The following is a 22,131-nucleotide window of genomic DNA, read 5'->3' on the forward strand; positions in this document are numbered from 1 at the left end:
GCTGCTCTGGGCTTGGGCTGGCGTGGAGCAGAGCAGTGACCCAGCCTGTCCCTGTTCCGTCCCTGGCAGGTGTACGTGAGCGAGCCCAGCGCCATGGAGTTCACTTCCTGCCAGGTGGAGGCACACGTGGGGCAGGTGCTGGAGCTGCCCCTGAGGATCAGTGGCCGGACCAGCGTGGACAGGGGCGAGCTGGTCCCCCTGAGCGACTGCTCACAGCTGGAGCTGGGGGTGGAGCTGGAGAACCCTGGCGTGTTCAGCCCACTTGAAGGTGCTTTAACTCCCTCCCTGGTTTGGAAGTTAAATTGGTGACAGGTCACACCTCTCCCAAGTCACACTTCTCCCTTAAATCACTGATTCATAGTTCTGTACAGTATCCCCACAGAACTGCCAACCTCAGAGGGGAGGGGGTCCAAGTAGTTTTATTTTGAGGATGTATTTGCTTTCTTATGCAGAATGGTTTGAATTGGAGAGACTTAAAAGTTCTTCCAGTCCCACCCTCTGCAAGGGGCAAGGACACATTTCACCTGTCCCATGCTGCTCCAAGCCTTGTCCAGCCTGGCCTTGGGCACTTTCAGGGATCCAGGGGTAGCCACAGCTTCTCTTGGCACCCTGTGCCAGAGCCCTACCACTCTGTCAGCCAAGAATTCTTTCCCAGTATCCTGTCTAAACCTTTTCTTTTTCAGTTTGAGGCCATTCTCCCTTGTCCTGTCCCTACATGTCCTTGTAAAAAGTTCTCTCCATCTTTCTGGTAGGCTGCCTTCAAACAGCTGTGTTGAATTTGATGAACATGCCTGGGCATTTCTTTCCAAATAAGCTCTTGTATATTTTTCATTTATCTGACAGGAAGACTTAAGCCAGCTGCTGATTTTTGCAGTGGAGTGAGACTGAAGGCTGAATTTCAGGGGTACACCAGGCTGGTGGTTGTGTACACCCACGGGCACGTGCGCCTCAGTGCCAGCATCGCCATCGCCGCTTATCTCCCGCTGAGAGTGAGTCTGCTTCCCCTGCTCCTGGAGAGATCCAGGATCCAGCACTGAAGCACTTTTACATGACAGGGAGCAGGTTATGCAAGGAATAGGTTTGAAAAACTGAGGTGGGTGGGTTTACATTCCACCACTGGCTGGTTCAGTGAAGAAAATAAGAAAGAAGCTGAGTGCAGGGTCAATAGATGGAAATACAGAAGAGGCTGCTTTGTTGCCTCATCTGCAGAAGCCTAGCACTGACTGCAGGCTGAAGTCTGAGTATTTCACCATAGCTTTCCCTCAATATGGAAAAAAAAGTTAGCGCAAATACTACGGATTTGTGTTTATAATTAATGAAATGTGATGTTGTGAAACACAAACTGGAAAGGCTTTTGTGCACTAAATGTCAGGTTAACTGCTGTGGTGGTGAACAACACAGGCTGAAACAGGGATGCACATCAGTGCAAAATTTGTTAGACAGGTTTGAAGTAAAACTTGTGTAGGAGAATAACTACATACACTGAATTGTTCTGGAGAGAGCACTGGCAAGTGAAAGTACAATTTGACATAATTTCATCCATTTTAAATACTTCTTTAAAAGTATAGCAGAATACCATCTCTCTGTGCTCAGAAGAATATATTAAGGGTCTCCCTTTTGATGTAATTCTTCATGAGAGAGATGTGATTAAAAGGCAGCTAAAACTTGTCTTTGGATCTGTTGCTTGCTTTGAATCTAATCCAGCTGGACAGAATCCTTGTGGATTTTGGTGCATCTCTGTTTTTCTCTAAGTGTGCTGACAAACCACTGCATGGGAGAAATCACAGCCTTATCCAGGTATAGCTGTTCCACTCAGAAGGAGGTTTATTTTGCAGAGCACAACCAAACAGTGTAAATAGATGATTAATTTTCAATTAATTAATTGATTACAGGCTATCGATCCACCATCAGTCGCTTTAGTGACTTTGGGTTCCTCCAAGGATGTGTTGTTTGAAGGAGGACCGAGGCCATGGGTCCAAGAACCTTCCAAGTTCTTCAGGAAGGTTGCTGCTGAGGATGCAGAAAGCATTGCCTCCTCTTTACTTGAACATGCCACACCTCGAAACAGCAACCAGCACTGGGTTAGGGTGCTGTGCAGGAGCCTGGGAGAGCAGGTGAGTGCCAGAAGGGCTTGCTGTTGCCCTCCATCAGGTGCTGAGAACTGGCTCCAGACACATTTATGGTGCCATATGCCTGTTATGTAGCTAGATGCTTTTATAATGAGCCAGTAAAGAACTTGGGTAAGCACATTGTTTATGCATTTTGATGCAGATTTTAGAGTGAGCATTTCACAGCATTACATTAAAAAGTGGTTTATGATGGGTTTATTGCAGTATAAACCCAAGTTGTGGAAGCCTTGTGTTGTGGGATGCATTGAACATCCTAATGAGTGCAGGTTCAGTTTGCATGAACAGGATCAGAGCAGAAGGTTACTGAGCAGGCTGACTCCTCTGTCTGACCTGCTTCTCTTAACTGTGTTACCTTCCAGTGTAATTCTGTTTATTCTAACAAATGGCAGCCCCAGGAATTGACTGCTCTACTCTCTGTGCAGCCTTGGTGAGCGTGGCTGTGCTCATTTTCCACTTGGTTTTGTTCTCTCCAACATACAGAAGTGATTTCTCCTGCTTTACTCACCCCCCTCAGCCCATGAAGCTTTTAGCTTCAATATAGTGTTCTTCTGCAATTCTGCAAGGCTTAAGCATTTTGGTGGGGCTGCCAAGTTCCACTGATTTCCTCACTTTGCAAAGTGGAGCTGTTTCTGTCAGTGCAGATTCCAAAGGAACAGGCCTTGCTGTTGGTGTGCAGGTCTGTGCAAGGCTGGCTGTCCCCAGCACATCACACCTGCATGGCTCTGCCCAGCACCAGTGCGTGGGGGCATGGGGCAGGTGACCAGATCTGCCTCAGCCTTCTCTGGTTTTAGATCCACTTCACTTTGCTGAAGGCTAGAAAAGGAGTGTAAAATAAAAGATAAGATGTTTTTAAACACACTGAAGTGGCTATAAATGCTGCCTTTGAGCTGTTCTGTTCTCACTCTGCAAGAACACCTGCAGTTTCCATTCTCAGTTACATGAGATTTGTTGTTTGAATCAAATTTGATAGTAATGAACATGAACACCGAGGAAAGAGTTCCGAGGAACAGTACTTTCATAGTGATAAAGAATTGTTCTTGAGATGTGCTCCCTCTTTTACATCTTCCTGTGTCTTAATAGTGCTGTATATCCCCAAGCACTGTATTTTTGCTTTTCATTCTGATATCACAGTGTAACTGAGACCTGTGGAAATACAGTGTGCCTGAACTAAACTCTTTCCTCATTTGCTGTTTTCAGGTTATTACCTTAACAGTTGGAAACAGCCCCACAGTCACCAACCCTTTCCCAGTGGTTGAGCCTGCTGTGGTGAAGCTCATCTGTGCTCTCCCTTCCCGGCTGGCTTTGATTCCTGTTTATGGCAGCCCTCAGCTTGCTCTCTCCTGCCCTTTGCTCCAGCAGAGCAAGCAAATGGTAAGCCTGGGAAGTGTCAGGAGAAGAAGGTGTTCTTAGAGCAGAAAACTCAGTGTTTGGAGCTCCATGTGTGAAACATCGCAGCTGCTGCAAGAGGAGCAGTAACTGGTGCTGTGGCCACACTGTGCCCTTGGGGGCCCTGCACAGAGCAGGCTGGGGGAGTCCTGCAGTAAATGGACAAGAGAAACGTGTCGATTATCAGGCATAAGGAACTTTGCTATTCTGTTTTTCTTGCTAACAGGTATTGTCACATGTTGGCTGCTGAGTAAGCCACATTTGGTTGTGTTAATATTCCCCGGCAAATGTAAAAGTCATCCTCCTTCCCTAAAATGAATCATTTTAAAGAACTTCTATGTAATAAGAAGAGGAGATGGAGACTTTTGTGTATTGTTAGCCACCTCAGAGCTCACCTGCTTTTCTGGCTCCATTATGTGTCAGCTTACCTTGGTGCACTGCTGTTGCTAATGCATTTCACCAGAGCAACACCAGAATTTTGAGCTTTAACAAACAGCGGTGTTTGTCATCATTTATTTGAATTTTAAAAACAATTTCATGGAGCTGTGGTTCAATTTTGTTGTTGGTGGTTTTTTAAGGTAATTCACTGGCTAAAAAACCCCAAAGCCATGCTCCAGTAAAACCCCCTTATAGTTCAGAGATTCACAGAATGGTCTGAGTTGGAAGGGACCCAGAAGGATCATGGAGTCCAACTCTAAACGGTCCATACAGGACCTGAACCTACCTGGTATAAGCAGCACTATGCTCTGACCAGCTGAGATAATCTCAGGGCTGTTGGAGCACAGCTGAATGCCTTGCACTGATGGCTCCTTTTAATGAACATTCCTTATGCATTGATGTTGTAACAAACCTCATGGAACTCAGCACATGTTTTTTTTAATGATTAAAAAATCCTGTTGTATCTGTTCAGTTCAAAATATTCCTTCTTTTTCAGGTTCCTGTTTCCAATTACCACAATCCAGTGCTGGAGTTGGCTGCCTATGATCAGCAAGGCAGGAAATTTGATAACTTCAGCTCCCTTAGTATTGTGTGGTTATCCACAAATAAGGCCATTGCTCGTATTGAGGCGGAGCTGCCAATGGAGCTGACTCTGAAGGAGGAGAGCAATGGTCAGAAGAAAATGCATGGTATGAGTGGGCTGAAATGAGCATTTCTTTGTTTGAAGGTCCAGATTAAATCTGTTGGGCAGTGTCTGATCTTGATTAAAGAAATTACTGTAATCTGCAGTCATACTTCAGTTTAACATCAATGTGCATTTTTTAGTGTGTGCTATTAAAGAGAGGAGAAAAAAGGAACCAAGTCCAATGTCTAGAACCTGTGTTGAGAGAGAAAGTTCTTGTCTGATGAGAATGAGCCTAGAGGAGCTGAGTGTATTTCTCATCTTTGTTGCATTCTAGGCTTACAAACTGTGGTAGCTGACCGTGAGTTTGGAACTGCTGCCATCTCTGCCACTGCCACTGGATTCCAGCAGCCCCACCTGAAGGCAGCCAGAGCCCAAACACCGGTAACAGTACCTGGGGGGATTTGCCATTTCCCTGTGGTCAATGCCCAGTGTTCTGGTGGCTTTATTTCCCCCCCCCCCACAGTACTGTACAAATCAGGCAGCTCCCTGGTGCAGTCTGGTTCATTCTGCAGAGGTTTGATACTGGTTCATGGTTTTCCTGCTTTCCTGTGCGCTAGGTGCTGCTATCCAAATCAAATTTGTCCAACTCTTTGGGAGATTTTTAACCATCTGAGCAAGGGCATTACAGAGAAGTGTTTCAGTTGGTTTTGTTTCAGTTTAGGGTTTTTTAATGAATCTCTGCTGCTTGTCCTTCACTAAAGCAGCCATGTGCTTCATGCAGCTGTCACTGGGGAAAGCAAATGGATTATTGCCCCTGCAGAGCTGGGTGGGAAAGTTCTGCATGAGCAAAGCAAAAGCTGACTGATTCCTTATATGGCCCATGTGTTATTCTGGGCTCTGACTGATGCTCTCTTTTTTTTTTCTTTCTGATGCCAGCCATAAGCCCAGGCTCTCATTTTAAAAGTCATTCCCTGAAATACTTAGTGTGTTGATACTCAAGCTAGGGAAGAAAGACAGTAAAAGGTGATGATGATGAGCAAAGAGGGCAGGTGTAAATAGCTGGCAGTTTTCTGTGTATGTCACTTTTGTAAGCTGAATATAAGGGCAGGTTTCAGCCTGTGGAATAACCTGACATGTGCAATAACTGACTCTTAAAATATTCTGCTTCCTAACTGTAATTTCTGTTTAATCTTGTTAGCAAGATTTAAGTGGATTTGAACTATATGCAGTACCTTGAAAACATACTTGAGGCAAAAAGTTAAATATGCACTGAGAGGTTACAGGGTTTACCTCAGAGCAGGTAGCAGATGGGCACCAGTAATGTGAAATATTCTGTGGGCCAGGTTCTTCTCAGCTTGGCCCAGGTGTGGCATCTGCTTAGTAAATTCTTTGAGAGGTGATCTTTTTTGCCACCTGGTTCTTGACTTTTCTGTGAGGTTTCCACTCTTTTCATGTTGGGAAAGCATGGTGCAGATGTATTTCCCCTGAAGCATTTGACTGTGGCTTAATGAGAATTACTGCAGAGACACAGTTACTTTGCTGCTGAAGATATTTGAGATATTTGGTTGTGTTTCTTTTTTTTTTTTTCTCTCTTAGAAATCGAGCTGTAATATGGATACTTGATGTTCTACAATTATTTTGTAGTTCACTGTGCTCTGCTTTGTTAAGCCAGTATTATATATTCTTTCTTACTTTTTGAAATAATTAGTAAAGAGACTGCTGTAAACTTTGCCTTGAGTTCAGAGAACACTGGCATATTCTTAAGTTCTATTCTCTGTGTTTAAATTTAGGAGGACTCTGTAGATGCCAGTCCTGCTGCACTTTGTGGGCTCATGAATGAGTTGTTTGTTTTAAATGAGGTGACGTGGGTGCATTTTTCAAGTACATCAGCAATGGGCTGCTCTGCTCTGCTTTCAAACCTGCCCATTCTCCTTTCTTGCAGCCAAAAACACAAACAGAAATCTAGTAGATGGGATATTAAGATGTCTTGACTGTTGTTCCATGCTTAAGTGGAACACCCTATTATGCCATTAGGGAAAGATCACATCCTTTCTATATCAAGGAAATAATTCTACTAATGAGGTGAAATGGGTACAGAGTACTGACTTCCTCTAGAAATCTTTTTCCTTTTTTGAGCTAATGTTGTTATGAGTGAGTGATTAAAGCTGCATTTGTTCCAGTATTCATGTACTTACATTTAAGGAAGAATTTCTTTTGGTGGCCTGCTAAGAAGCATGAAAAGATGAGTTAGAGCTAGAACACCTTGTGCATGTTCCTTATCATTCTGTATGAACTTGGGCCGTGGCTCAGAGTTAATACCCTGTCTGTGCTTGTCAGACATCATTCACTGATGCTGCAGGGCTGGGCCCTGGTCCTCTGCCTGTGCCAGCGGTGCAGAACAGAGCAGCCCTGAGGATGCCCTTCCCTGTGCTGACTGACTGAGCCCTCTGGATCTTGTGGGCATCTCATCCCTCAGCCTGTGCTCTGAGCTTTGGTTGCCTGCTTTAAACATCCTCCCTGCACACACAGGACTCTGCAGTGTTGTGCCTCTTTCTGTAACTGCTACCATTGTTCTTGCAGCACGAGGCTGTGCTCCCAGGGCCTGCCACCATTGAACTGGTGCTTGTGGAAGATGTGAAAGTGAGCCCCACTGGGCTCTCCATCTACAACCACCCTGACATCCAGGTGAGGAGTTACTCTGCTGCTTTCCAGCTGCAGGGAGGAAAACATCACACATTACAGAAGAGGGTGTGTGAGGAGACAGCTTTACTGGAAAGATACAATCTTAATTCAGGATGTTTTTCTGGTTTTGCAGGCAGAACTTCTCATCCAACAAGGTTCTGGATATTTTTTCATTAATACCAGTGTGCCAAATATTGTAAGAGTGACACATGAAGAGACCCAAGGCATTGCTTTGGTGAGTGCAGTATTTTGTGGTTTTACACCTGTTTGCCAACCAGGTTATTGGTCTGCAGCTTCAGCACTCCTGGGCATTTTGCAGCAGGTGTGAATACAGAGGCAGTAGCTGCATTTTGGATGTGTTTGCCTGTCACGGTTGTGCTTCAGGTAGGGGATCTTTGCACTGGCACTTTCTGGTATAGTCTTAGGTACAGGAAATTGTTTCATTACAGCTTTGATGCACTTGTGTTCCCTGTATAAGGTAAAAGCCAGTTCCAAGTACTTCACCCATTACAACTTTATAGTAAAATGTTCCTGATTTCACAAACATACCACAAAGAGTAACATGACAGAATTATTCAGATGCTACCCATAAGATTAATTGGTTTCCAGAGTAATACTGGAGTATTTTCTGTGGGCTAGTAGTTTTGAAGGTTTCAAATTCTTCTATCCTATAGTGTTGTTTCAGGGTATTTTTAAATCACAGTATTGCATCCTGTTTTTGTGAATGAATATCTATTAAAGAGTTTATTCTGATCTCCATATGAAGTTTCTAATGCACTTTTCCACTAGAAGATGCCAATAAAGAGCAAGTGTGCTTGACTTCATCAGGCCTGGGATATGAAATGCATTCTGCAGTGAACACCAATAAAACTCTGTTTGCATTGCTGCTTTCATTAGGCAAGAACTTGAAACAAGTTGCTCTAAAGGGTGGTTTTTATAAAACTATAATTTACAGGTTTGTCTTTTAAAAAGTAATGCTGATAAAGTTGTGAAATAGTGATAACTAAGGTGGAAATTAGAATATCAAAAGAATTTGTGGAACATTTTAATTGTCTCTAACTATTGTAAGTGTGAGGTGGGAATATTTTTTCCAACTAGGCGCAGAGGTGAGAAAAAAGTAGAAGAGATGAGGAGTTTTTTGTACATAGTACACTATTCAAACTCTTAATACATTTTTAGTCAGGTCTCCCTGATGGGTTTAACTGATGTACATGAGATAGGTTCAGTGCTCTTGTCTGGAATTCAGGAGTGGAGCAGTGACAGCAAGACAGGCTTTGTGAAGTGTAGGAAGAGATTTAACTGCCTGTCAGATTAAAGGAGAGAGAAGTCCACATTCAGCACATTTTTTAAGAAACGCAACTCCACACACATTTGGCAGGTTTGTTAGCCCTGTGTGCTGTGCTTGGGTTACATCCCAGTACAAGCCCTGGGTTTTTCCATGGAAGCAGCAGAATGGCCTGGGAAATCAGCAGGCTCTGTAAGGCTGCCGCCATGGCAGGTACCAGTGCAGCCAAGTTGACAGAGGATGAGTTGGCAGTAAACTCTTGTGAGAAACTAAATTCAAGTTGTCTGGAGCAGTGATTCCCAGACTTTTCAGTGGGACTGCCAAGGAGGAATTCTGTAGCTCTCCCTCAGGTTTTGATGCAGCAGCTTCTCTGGGCATGGGTGGGTGGTAGCAGGGGAAGAGTGAAGGGTGGTCACCAGTGCAATATCCCTGGATACTGGGAGCCACTGGGCACATAATGGGAGAGGAGAAGAGCAGAGTTTGCTGAGACAGGAAGAGTTTTAAGAGTTGCAGTAGCCCTGCTTGCCCTTTTCCCTGTTTGCTTTCTCTGGTCTCCCAGCCCAGCTGAGCTCCATTCCAGCTGCCTCCCTATGCCACTTCCCCTGCCCTGCTGCCCAACCCCTGTGTTAGCCACCCTCTCTGGGAGCTGCTGCTCTTCTGGAAGCTGACCTTTATTAAAACTTCACCTCCCTTTCTATTTTGAGGCAGAAACAGGAGTAGTGCCCTCACAGAACAAAATGTCAGCTTTCCCCACTGCTCTGCTGCTGACTCCTGTGGTGCTGCTGGGCAGAGCTGGGAGTTCACTGAACTCCTGTGCACTGGGGCCTGTCCATCTCCCCTTGTTCAGAGTTCAGAGCACACAGCAGGACACCCGACTTCACTGCTCCCTGGCCAAAGGGAGGAGAACAGCTGGGATTATCCTGAGGCCTGTGACAAGGTCAGGGAGTTGCAGGAGAGCTGTAGAGCTGATGTGAGGAGCAAGGTGTGGCTGCATGGCCTTGGCAGAGGGGACTTTGGGATGGGTGCTTAGTTCTGAGGGCTTGTGTTTGGGACCAGAGGTCTCTCTCTTCATTGTTTTATTCTTTATCTGTTAAGTGTAGCATTCTCTTTCTTTAAAATAAATGTAATAATAGTTTTATTAAAGAAAGACCTGATCTGTCAATTGTCCTGTTACTTGCCAGGATCTACCACCAAGTTTTGGCTGCTCAGATGAAAAGCAGTGACAGTAGAGTACAAATCTTACAGGAAGCAATACCAGTGCTTTACAGGCATAATTTTTGTTCTCACTTTTTTTTTTCCCTTATCACTTTGGTTTTCACTCTAAGAAAATTTTGTTGCTCTAAAGGATTTGTGTGTTTTTTCTCCTGATGGCGGGAGGGTAACAGGATGCCAGACTGTTCCAGATGAAGAGCTGTTAATTCACTTGGTGCCTGGGGGCTGTTTGCACTAGCTCAGTAGCTTGATACTTTTTACATACATTTTACAGCTTGATTTTTATTTTGGTGGAAGAATTCTCCTTGTGAACAAGAGACAAAAGAAGTGCTATAATGCAGTTTTCTTTTGGCATTGCAGGTGCAGCCTCTGCTCCCAGGATCAGTGACTGTCATGATTCATGACCTGTGTCTGGCTTTCCCTGCCCCAGCTGAAGCTGAAATTCATGTGTCTGATATCCAGGAATTGTACGTGCGAGTTGTTGACAAGGTCAGTGCCTTGGAAGCAGCATTAGGAGCTGATGCAGCCTGCCCTGAGTCCCTGTGCTGCTGGTCCTGAGCACAGAGATAACACATAGACAAGATGCTACAACAGAGAAACAGCTGCAACCTCCCTGTGTCTCTGTTTCTCCCTCCCAAATTTATCCCTTCAGGGTATAAGTGTCTCAGAGTATCAGGTATCTGTTCGTGTTCTGTGTGGCAGCAATCTCAGCTTTTGCATTTACACAGTAATATTAATCCATAATTTATATGGAGATGCTCATTTACATTTCCTCCTGTTTAAAGTGCATGTAAGCAATTCTTTTAGAAGTAGGTTTTGCCCCAAGGTCATTTTCCATATGTCAGGTTTTAAAACTGAACAGAAGAAAGTCCAGCTCATTGCTCTTGCCAGCTTGGGTGCACCTTAAACAAAAGAAGTGTTGATATTTCTGGATGTTTTAATTATGCCCTTGCCAGCTGAAGGACCCGAGTTCATTCATTTCATCAGACACTAACTCTAGCTGGCAGGGATTAATCTTTAAAATCAGTGCTAGTGTAACCTTGGGGCTCTATCTCCACTAGCCTACTACAAGTATAATACAAAATCAAGTGAAAATTTTTATGCTAATAAATAAGAGTGGTTTGAATGCAGAATGACTGGATATATCTATTTCAGGTGGAGATTGGAAAAACAGTTAAAGCTTATGTCAGAGTTCTGGATGACTCAAAGAAACCTTTTCTGGCAAAATACTTCCCTGTCATGGATCTCAGTCTCAAAGCAGCATCTCAGCTTGTCTCACTTGTGTAAGTTAATAGATTTTGAAATTAATCTGTGAACAAGAATTGGCAAAAAATGAATAAAGATATTAGGTTAAAGGCATGGTAATACACAACGGCTGAGAGTCTATTTATTTTCTTTTTGTGGAGCCTTAATTACCTGTTAAAAGGTAAAAGATTACTTGTGAGGGAAGTTGCCTGAACTAACAGCCTGAATGTTGCTGGCTGATGAACGAGATTTCGTTCCTCCAGTGTGATGACTGATGAAGCTTTGTGCATCTTGGAAGCAGTGACTTGGCAGAGAGTGTCAGGTGAAGAGGGCTGTGTGAAGGCATATCTGATGCTATCCAGCTCACTGTGTCTGTTACTTGTTTCATTTTCACTTCAAGTATCTAATGTTTCAATAAAGCACAGTTTGCCAAGAGCAATCATGTGTAAAAATGTGATAATTTCCTCAACTTTGCTTCAGACAGTCACTTAGCCTTGTGGTAAAACTGCTGGTCACTAAATGAGTCCTTTGCTTTGCTATTTGTAATTTACACAGTAATTTATTATCTCTTTAATGGATTTCTTTGCAGCCCCCTGAGGGAGGCTCCGGATGACCACACTGCTGCTTTCCTGGTGCGTGGGATGAGCATTGGGCAGACGAGTCTGATGGCAACTGTGGCTGACAGAAGAGGACAGAGAATCAACTCTGCTCCACAGCAGATTGAAGTCAGTAATTTCAGATAAGATACACGCATAAAGAAAGTCTGTGCTACAATGGAAGAGGAATACATACATTATGGTTACAGTATAGTAATCAATTTGCCATAAAATTCATTCTGTCTGGAAGCTGACCTAATGCCAGTCAGATTTCAGTGTTGTTTAACTCAGATAAGTTAAATTGCTGCATGCTCAGTTTACTGTGATTAAGCAACTAAAGACTCAGTTGTACACTTGTACTGTTTTGTGGTGTAATTTATCTGACTGAAGGATCCTGAACACAGGTATTCATATTTCTGGTTTTAGGTCTTTCCCCCATTTCGACTACTGCCAAGGAAAGTGACCCTAATTATTGGGGCCATGATTCAGGTGAGGCATCATCTTACATATTTTGTTTACTTTGTAATTTCTGTTGTAAAATGAATCTTCATAACTGGATTTTCAGCAGGAAATACTCAACTTGACATTTATCTGCATTCACACTGAATGGACTGACAGGCTTGTTGGAGAGGGACTTTGGGCAAGGGCCTGGAGTGACAGGATACCAGGAGTGGTTTCAACCCAGAGTAGGGCAGGGCCACATGGGATATTGGGCAGGAATTGTTCCCTGTGAGGGTGGGGAGGCCCTGGCACAGGGTGCCCAGAGCAGCTGTGGCTGCCCCTGGATCCCTGGAAGTGTCCAAGGCCAGGTTGGACAGGGCTTGGAGCAGCCTGGGATTAGTGGAGGGTGTCCCTGCCCATGGAACAAGATGAGTTTTGAGGTCCTTCCCAACCCAGCCCATTATGTTTCTGTTATGAATACTCCAGTGAGCAAGTGCAATGTCATTCTTGAGCCAGCTTCTGTTCTGCTCTATTGCTGGATCAAAGGATTTGTATTTGCTTTTGTCAACTGAGTGTCAGCTTTTCTGGTGTTAAATACCAGCACAGCATGAGTAAATCTGTCAGCTCTATGAAATTAGGCATGGTGGGCTTGTTGTTGACACTGAAACACAGAGCAGAGCTCTACAGCAGGGTGCTGAGGAGAAGGGGAGGTAAAGTTTGCTGAAACTTTCTGGAGTGGAGGTGGCATCAACCTGTGCCACTCTGTGAGGCACAGGGTCCACTTCTGTGCTCAGCTCGTGCATTTCCCAGGCTGACATCCTGCTAGGACCTCGGGGAATAGTCCTGGAGCTGTCCTGGAAGGTGCAGGCAGCACTGAAGTCACTGTGGTGCTGAGCAGGGAGGGTGTGCGCTGTAGAGGTGACCAGAACTATCTGAAGGGTTCATTGGCTGTTCTGTGTGCTGTTCTGACAGATCAGTGCTGAAGGAGGCCCCCAGCCTCTCTCCAACATCATTTTCTCCATTGACAACGAGCACATTGCAGCAGTGAACAGCTCTGGGCTGGTCAGAGGAGTGGCCATTGGCAGCGGGGTGGTGACAGGAGTGCTGCAGGCTGTTGATGCAGAGACAGAGAAGCTTGTGGCAGCGTCCCAGGTAATGTTTGTGGTGCTGTTGGGGGCTGACAGGAGCTCTCTGACTTGTGGCTTTGGCTCTGAAAGGGGGCACAGAGTCTTTCTGCATGAGCAGTGTTACCTCGTGCACTTCTCTGGTTTCCTGAAGACGAAAACTCAGAGTTCCTTCTCCCTGGCACCTGAACTTACACAGGTATTAGCACAGGTAGTACTTTGAACAGGCAGGTAAATCTTGCTGTGCCTTAAATCAGTCTCACAGATAACCAGGGAGGCTTTATGACCAGTCTGGAGTGGTCAGAATTGGTTAGTGCATCTAGAAAAGCCCATCTAAAGAAGCCTTGGTTGTCTTGATCTGCATTCCCTCTTGGGTCAGGATGATCCAGAAGGCAGCTGTTGCTGAAAAAATTGTCTCCTAAGCTGCAGCAGTATAGAACACTGTCATCCCTTGCTGTGGTCTGAACCCATCTTTGAGGTGCAAGCAGTGAATCCCTGACATTCCCTCAGAATCTGTGTCCTTAGATTTTCCTGCAGCTGTGTGTGAGGGAGGTGGGCAGGCCTGCAAGGGAGCACAAGTCCCTGGGACTTCCATGAGACTCAGAGCAACAGAACTTGGGTCAGATCTTATGACTTCTTCCTTTGAGCTCAGGGCAGCACAGCTGCTGTGAACCACAAAGCTCTGCTGCTTGACAGGTACCAGAACAGTCCCAAGACACAAAGTAAATTAAAAAAAATCAAGAAATCTCTGCTTTTTAATGTATGGGCAGCAGTCTGCCCTAATGGTGTGACAGGAGGCAAAGTGAACTTGAAAGGTCAATCTGCTGCCCGGTGAGGTCCAGGTCTGACCTTTCCTCCCCAGTACACAGCAGGAATAAAATCTATCAGGAATGCCTGGATATATGAAGAGGAGATACCAGAGTCAAACGTCATCCTTTTATTCTCAGTTGTCCCATTTGGTGCTCTACAATCCTCTTTTCATTCCAGCTCCTCTTGTGTCTTCCTTTACCCCTGGGTTTCTTCATCCCTCTTCTGCTGGGGCCCCCTGTGATCTTGTCTGCTGCTGTCTCTCACCTCTCAGCTCCATCATTCATGTCATTAGTAATTTTGAGCAGATTTTTTTTCAATCTATGGGGAATTTTTAAATGTTTATAAATAAAAATATAATCCTTTTTAGTTTTTTACAGTCCTACTGAATTTGTCCATCTGTATTTCCTCTGACATCTCACAGAAATCACAGAGCAACAGTGATTAGATAATGATAAAATATTGGCTGCAGAGCCTGAAAGTGAAGTCTGGTTTCTGTTTGACAAGTGCTTACAGTGTCTTACCTTCCTTTTTCCCAGGACAAGGTGGAAGTTGAGGTGGTACAGCTGACAGCTGTGAGAATTCGGGCACCCATCACACGGATGAAAGCTGGTACTCAGGTGAGCTGGTTAGGGATTGGCTTTTGTCACCTTCACGTGTTGGAACTGTAGCTTGTGCTCATTGCTGTCACATCGCCTGGTGAAAGCACTGCAGTTCTGGGAGGAACCATTTTCTTCATGAGCGACCCCATCTCTTAATCAGAGGGGATTTAAATTCTCTTTGCTGTGGGCAGGTGTTTGGTTTGCATGCTGGCATTACCTAAGCAGGCTGGTTTCTCTCTTTCCAGATGCCAGTTTATGTCACGGGCATCACCAGCACTCAGACTCCGTTCTCCTTCGGCAGTGCTGTGCCGGGGTTAACGTTCCACTGGTCTGTCAGCAAGAGGGACACCCTGGAGGTCAGGACAAGGCACAGTGAGGTAAAGTGTGTGTGTGTGTGCAGTGCATGTGTGTGCAGATTGGGAAAAGGAAACGGCCACTTCAGGGCAATGCAGGGAATGTTGCTGCCTCCACTGCCTCAAAAGCCAGGATCAGTTGTCAGCACCTTGGTGCCAGTGTCTGCACTTTCCATGAATCAAACTTGAATCCCTTTCTCCTGTCCAAGGCTGCTGTTCAGCTTCCTGCAAACTACAACTTTGCAGTGGATGTTTATGGCAGAGTAAAGGGAAGAACAGGCCTCAAAGTTGTCGTGAAGGTTCTTGATGCTGCAGCCAACCAGTTCTACAACATGGCAAGAGAACTGTCAGATGAAATCCAGATTCAGGTGGGATAATTTTCTACACAGTTGTTCATGTTGAAGTATCTCCTTCAGAACTGGACTGAAGTCTGTATTTGAGATCAGGAATTTGAAATGCAGAATAGCTCCAGCTTTGGTTTATCTTTGAGTCCTTATTCTTGTTTGTATAATATTCCTCATTTGGGCTCATGCAGTTCAGGGGCTCGTGGGGTTAGGGGGAGTCTAAAGTAACTTGGGTGAATATGGTGTTCCCAACGTTCCCAACACCTTTCCCTTGAGAAATCCTCTGTTTTCATGCTGAAGAAAATTCTTGAATTTACTACAAACTACAAACCAGTTTACCCATAACCGTGGAAATAAATACTCTCAGAATAACTTGTAGAAGATACTCTACAAGATACTCTACAATGGCTCTCCCATTCTCAAATACTCATGTTCAGTTGTCTTGTTTTACCATATATATTATACAAGAGAAGAAAGAAAGTTACAGCTCTGTTTAGTTTTGTTTGTTGATTTATTTTGAAGATTAAATAAATAAATTAAATTACTGCCTGCACACAATGTGGGCCAAAATGCCTCTTACTTTCCAGGTGTTTGAAAAACTTCATCTAGTCACTCCAGAGGCAGAAGCAGAGCAGATCCTCATGTCACCAAATTCCTTTATTAAACTTGAGACCAACAGGTCAGTGCTCAGTTTCCATAGTGTGGCTTGTGTCAGCCCTGTATCCACAGTGTAGGACAGTTGTGTTTAAGGGAGCTGTTTCAGTCTCTCAGTAGCACTGTTCGTCCATTTCATACACAGCTTACCTGCTGGTTCATGGTATCTTACTGTTCTCTCAGGCTTTGTCAAATCTTCTATTAGATTGTAGCTGTAAAATTAATTCAATATTGGGAACTTTCAGATCCTTTTTTTAAAAGCAGCTGAGCCAGTTAAAGCAGTATCCTGCTGACTGCTTCCTGTAGAGGTTTTGATGGGTGATTGAGGCTTTGTGGAATATAATTCTGTGCATTTCGCACACAGAGGTTATGGCTGGATTTTCAGATTAAAATGTCATTCCCAAATGAGAAATTCTTTTTACATAATCTGTTTTCAAAGACTGACACTTTAGACTCATTCCAGGCATGAAATGTAGTTTTCCCAGCATAATAATGGTCAGATAGAGACAGTAGAACACACACTGAGGGCAAAGCTTTAGAGGTATTTGCATTTTAGGGGGAAGGAACCCTAAGTTTAATGGAATCACAGAATGGTTTGTATTGGAAGAGACCCTAAATATGGTTTTACACATTTAAAGGGTTCCTTACTTTCTGTTTTGCTTCAGGGACCAAGTTGCCTCCCTAAGTTATCGTGTCCTGGATGGACCAGACAAAGTCCCTGTAGTGAAAATTGATGAGAGAGGATTCCTCGTCTCTGGGTCTGTGATCGGATCCGCAACCATTGAAGTGATTTCACAAGAGTTGTTTGGCATCAACCAGACCATCATAGCTGCTGTTAAGGTACTGTCAGCTCCCTTCCTTTGCACTTTCCTCAAGTACATCTTCACTGCTCCAACAGGGATTGTTGGCTGCACTTCTTGAACTTCACTTCTGAAAAATGAGCAGTGTGGGAATTAACAGTTCTGAGCTTTGAACCGTGGGACACCAGGGAATGTAAGCCCATCAGCTCTGTTCAAAAAATCCTTGAGCCAAGAACTTTCTGCATCTGGCAGCATGAGCCTTGAGATATCCACTGCTCGCCTTCCTCCTATCCCTTTTTACTGTCAGCATCTTCCCTCTGTCCCAGCTAAAGGAGAAAAATGTACAATTGAGTGCTTTAAGTTATTTCTAAGTGTTTGCTGTTCCTGTAATCACTGTGAAGTGTCTTGGTGGATTTTTTATTTGAATTTTGGAATTTCCCAAATTCATCTCCAGCTCTGTTACTGATGACCTTGTTTCTTCCCTTTGGCAAGTGAAAAATGTCTGATGAGTTTGGGGTGGCTCAAACACCATTTAGTCAGCACGCAGTGGGACTGAAGTCAGATCCCTCTGTGTGAGTTTGTCCTGTACCCAAGATGGTGATACAGAGCTCTCTGTAGTAGGGCCCATCTCAGTTCAGCACCTTGTACAGCTCATTGATTTTCCTGTACTTACTACAACTGTAGTGCCTTTATGGAAATGATATTTTGAACCTCATGGGGTAACACAATGCATTTTATGGCTGAAGAGCTGAGAGAGCTTGAGAGGTTTTGCTGAAGGTTTTTGTCAGAAAACTTGTGACAGAGCTGGAGATGAGCTTGAATCTGTTGTGTCATTCTGAGGCAAAGCTCTCCTCCTTCACTTTGTCCTTCTTTCATAAGGTCTGGTGTTGTCTGTTTACAAGTGTACACAATTAAGAACCAAACTGCTGCAGCAGCATCACCTAACACTTAGACCTTGAGCTTGGCCAAAGAAGGGCTCTTACATAAGCCAGGGAGGGTGGGTGAAGGAGTGACAGTAAGCTTAGTGTGGGACCAAGCTCAGCACTTCCCTGGGCCTGCTGGACTCAGTATTTTATTTTATTTTTTTCTTGAATTAAAAAAAAAATACATCAAAACCTGAGATACTTTTAACAGTAAAAGGCTGTTTTCATCAATATTACATATAGTAGTTGTCCCTTGTGAGACAGTTGCTGAGATTTTAAAGTAAAGCAAGCTTGATAATCTGTCAGGGAAATGGGGTTTTTGTTGGCTTGTAACCACGGCTTGTTGGGCAGAGCTCTATGTGCAGGGAGATTTTAACTGATGAAAGCAGCCTGTGGCCACTTTTTTTTTTTTTTTTTTTGGATTCACCAAAGATGTATTTTGCTTGAGGCCAAATTTGTCCTTTCCTTTTTAAGTTCTGACATGTACATTTTCAGATTGCAAAGTTTTACATTTTAGCTGAGCCTCTTAGGTCAGGAAAATAAAGGGATTTTTCTACAAGATAAGCTTGAGGCCTTCTTTTAAAATAGTTTTTTCAATATAATTGGGGAGTTTTGCTTCCTCTGTCTATTATTTCTTTTCTAACAGCTGTAATAAAATGAGAGATATAGTTATTTTTGTTGGGTAATTTTGCTTGTTAACCTAGGTAAGTTAATCAAGAATAGTAATATGCAATTGAAACACCAAAAGAACAGGTTGTCAAGTCTTTGTCTTCAGAAAACCTTTCTTGCCTGGAGTGTTACAGCAGAAACGTGGGGCTGTGCAGATATGGTTAATGGAGCAGACTCTCCTGAGGAGTTCAGAGCAGTTCCCAACTTCTGTCTTGGCTGAGGAGAGGCACTGAGGGAACCAAGCTGAGCCTCTGAGCCCTCAGGGTTTGTCAGCTTCCAGCTCTGCCTGGAACAGCTTGGCTTTCTCACCTGCTGCAGGGGAGCTGGGCAACAGTGACCATTCCATCCCCTTACTCACACATACATTGCGAGTTACCCTTCTAATACCTGGGCAATTAATTGCACCTTTTATTTCAGGAATTACTAGGAGAGAGGTCATGGGGCCACGTCTTCACTTGCATATCCAGGGAATCTTACCAGTTTGAATTGATAGGATAGTAATGTGTTCTCTGATGTCTGTGTGTGATGTATGTTTCTTCATGATTGTTTCTTGTTTCAGTTCCCAGCGGTACTAGAAAAAAGGGCTAAGAAATATCAGCTGTGAGGGTACAAAGCAGACAGAGCCAGGCTTTTCTCAGCCTGACAGGGCAGGGGGAACACAGAGGAAACACTGTCTGAACACGGGACAGCACTTTTTACTGGGGTGGCTGTTGAACACAGGCTTCAGGAGCTGTGGAGTCTCCATCCGAGGAGATGCTCGAGCTGCCTGAACATGGTCCTGCCCAGCTGGCCCTGGCTAACCCAGCTTGCGAGGGGCTGGACTAGGCAGTGTCATAGGCCCCTTTAACCTGGAATGGAGATACTTGCAACAACAGCTTCATGTGTTAGTCCTGGCATATGGCAAAATGCAGATGGCTCATAAAGGCAGCTCTGGATATTTACATAAAAAGAACTCTCTTCGATTCTTTTTACAGGGGCATCATAAAAAGCAGTTTAACTTTCCTTCTCCCTGCCGATGCTTTTCCAGGTCTGCCCCATCTCCTACCTCAGGATCTCCATGAGGCCGGTTCTGCTGACCCAGAGCAAAGAGGCACTGCAGGCCCTGCCCCTGGGTGTGACACTGACCTTTACAGTCCATTTCCAGGACAACTCTGGAGATACTTTCCATTCACACAATGCTGTGCTCAGCTTTGCCACCAACAGGTGGGTGTCTGTCACAGGTGGTGATTACACAGAGCAGGAAAAGGCCAGACATACATAAAACAAAAGTGGTTCCAGGGATACCAAGTGAACATACAGCTTGGGCTGAGAGTAGCAAAGCAAAGGTTTTGTCTCTGCAGCCTTCAGAGGCAGTGGCAGGAAGGAGAGTTGCAGGTAGCAATCAATATTCCCTAGCCATGGAAAGCTGCCCAGATAAGTGTGGTCCCAGTGGGGCCTGCAGGAGTGGTGCTGTGCTCTGGGTGACTCTGAATCATCCCCCTGCATGCAGCAGTGGCCCAGAGAAACAACTGATCCATCAGCATCTGCCTCTCCCAGTGCTGTGATCCACTGACTCACTGAGGGCTTACGTAAGGTGGGGAGCATTCTGGATCAGGGGCTGTCTCCTCAGATAGGCTTGTGCAACCTTCCCACAGCAGAGACAAGCCTCAAAAGGCTTTGGTCTCTGCCTCGCAGAATAAATGTTGTGAAGCAGCCTCCTGTGGTCTTCAGTAGAATACCACGAGTGCTGTTACTGAAACATGGTTTGTTTTCTGCAGAGCACCTTGCTGAATTTGGGTAGATATCAGAACTGGACATTATGTCTGGGAAGTTGCATTTTGGTGTTCAAATTTCTTGGCTTCCTAACTCCCTTGAGAAAAGGAAAAAGAGGCAAATTATGTCATTCAGAAGCTCTACAATTCTCACAATTAAGTAGTTTTCGTGCATAATTACGATCTCAGTATTTCCTCAGCATAGTGGTGAACTGAGAACTGTAATTTGCCTCAGTGACACCTGAATAATTTTTATCATTTCCTTACTTTGCTGGACTTCATCAGATGACTGTTCCTGAAAACAAGCAGTCAGGCAGCTGAAGAGTTTGATACCTCTCCTGTTGGAGAGACAATGCCATTCCCAAGCCTTCCCTCACGCAGCAGCACTTGTGTTTGTGTGCAGGGACGACTTTGTGCAGATCGCCAAGGGAGCCGCCAACAACACCTTTGTGATCAGGACTGTCAGCGTGGGGCTGACCCTGCTCAGGGTGTGGGATGCAGAGCACAGTGGCACTGCAGACTACATCCCACTGCCTGTGCAACATGCCATCTTCCCAGAGCTCCCAGACGTGGTGGTGGGGGATGTCCTGTGCCTGAGGACCTTGCTGACAGCCCCGGAAGGTGAGTGGCCTCCAGCTGTGTGGGTTAGCAGCTATTCCGTGGGACACCAGTCCCAGCAAAGCTAAATGCATGATTTGCCATGTTTGTTCAGAATCAAATGTCACTGTTCTTGTTAATGATTAAAATAGGCTTGATCAACTCCTCTAATTTTAATTGCACTATGCAATATGTCTCTTGTATTGAATTCCTGAGCATCACACTTCATATATTTCTATTCCATTAGCTGGAAAGGCTTGGTTCTGTGGGACTCCTGCAGAGTCAGGCCTGCCTTCACTCACAGTGTTTGATTGTTGGTATTAATGGGCTTGTGTCGGAATAACTGCTGGGCAGTGGCACTCTCAGACACCGGAGTGGTTCCTGGGCACTGGGGGAATGTGTGCCCTGCCTGGCAGTGGCCCTCTCAGACACCAGTGCCCAGGAGATGCTGCAGTTGGCAGCAGGGTGTGAGCAGTGCCCCTGTGATGTTTTCCAGGCCTGCCAGGCATGTGGAGCTCCTCCTCAAATGCTCTTCTTCTCGTGGATTCCAAGACTGGCGTGGCCCTGGCAAGGGACTCTGGGGTGGTCACTGTCTACTATGAGATCCCCGGGTTACTGAAAACCTACAGAGAGGTGAGGCACTGTTCTGTTACTGCTGAGATTGGTTTGGACCTAACCAAACTGTATTCTGTGGATTTTTTTAAATTATAAATATTTAGAAATGTTCTTCTAGAAATGCAGATGGTTGGGAAGTGTTTGGTATGTGGCCAAAACATCATGTTTTTTTAAAATATCTTTTCTAAGGAGGAAAATGTAGCATAGCCATTTTGATTTTTCTTCTCTACTGTTCTTTGATTCTGTTGTTGGCTAAGTTGCTTCCAGGTGCTAACCAATTTTTGAGTATGGCTGCTATTATGAATGAAACTTCACTGCAGGATTAGATGCCAACAAGAAGTTGCTCAAGTGTTGTGCCATGCATCACTGATCAGATTAAATTATTTTGTTTATCTCTATGCTGTCGTACTGTTGACACAATTCACTGCATCAGCCAGCATAAGCACTAGACATTCTTTTTAAATTAAATTTAGACATAAAGCCTTATGCATATTAACTTCTGGGGTTTGGGTAGGAAGACAAAATGTTTTTGCTAGCTTAAATTGCTTGGAAAGGCACTTTCTAATAATAGAGAAATCTGGGATTTCAAAGAAAAACATGGCTTTGTGGAGTCTTTTACAACTAATCCAGTCTGGTTTTGCCTTCATTTTTATTTGTTGAAACAGTTTTTGGTAACAATGTGTTTCATCCTGTTTTCAGATCTTGATTAATGCACCCCAGAGGACTACAGCAATGTATGTCAGTGGTGTGCAGGCAGGCTTGCAGGGAGTGGCAGCTTCAAAAGTCATAGTTTCAATTGGGGAAACAAACAAAAATTTGAAAGGTATGATTAAAAAATATTTATGCTGATGGT

General features: G+C 44.4%; 1 protein-coding gene across 1 annotated transcript in view; it reads left to right on the plus strand.

Moving 5' to 3' along the window:
* NUP210 (nucleoporin 210) overlaps positions 1-22,131 on the plus strand; it is a 47,499-nt gene that overhangs the window by 19,815 nt on the left and 5,553 nt on the right. The window contains exons 13-34 of the mRNA XM_077786041.1: positions 70-268; positions 844-989; positions 1,893-2,114; positions 3,327-3,500; positions 4,450-4,642; positions 4,913-5,019; positions 7,159-7,263; positions 7,394-7,495; positions 10,118-10,246; positions 10,913-11,040; positions 11,592-11,727; positions 12,025-12,087; positions 13,012-13,191; positions 14,510-14,590; positions 14,818-14,949; positions 15,135-15,293; positions 15,857-15,948; positions 16,589-16,763; positions 19,343-19,518; positions 20,470-20,687; positions 21,160-21,296; positions 21,978-22,101. Of these exons, the coding sequence (XP_077642167.1) occupies positions 70-268; positions 844-989; positions 1,893-2,114; positions 3,327-3,500; positions 4,450-4,642; positions 4,913-5,019; positions 7,159-7,263; positions 7,394-7,495; positions 10,118-10,246; positions 10,913-11,040; positions 11,592-11,727; positions 12,025-12,087; positions 13,012-13,191; positions 14,510-14,590; positions 14,818-14,949; positions 15,135-15,293; positions 15,857-15,948; positions 16,589-16,763; positions 19,343-19,518; positions 20,470-20,687; positions 21,160-21,296; positions 21,978-22,101 (3,178 nt within the window). The remainder of the gene's footprint in view (positions 1-69; positions 269-843; positions 990-1,892; positions 2,115-3,326; positions 3,501-4,449; positions 4,643-4,912; positions 5,020-7,158; positions 7,264-7,393; positions 7,496-10,117; positions 10,247-10,912; positions 11,041-11,591; positions 11,728-12,024; positions 12,088-13,011; positions 13,192-14,509; positions 14,591-14,817; positions 14,950-15,134; positions 15,294-15,856; positions 15,949-16,588; positions 16,764-19,342; positions 19,519-20,469; positions 20,688-21,159; positions 21,297-21,977; positions 22,102-22,131) is intronic.

Source organism: Lonchura striata, chromosome 12, assembly GCF_046129695.1.
Source record: "Lonchura striata isolate bLonStr1 chromosome 12, bLonStr1.mat, whole genome shotgun sequence".
Lineage (NCBI taxonomy): Eukaryota > Metazoa > Chordata > Aves > Passeriformes > Estrildidae > Lonchura > Lonchura striata.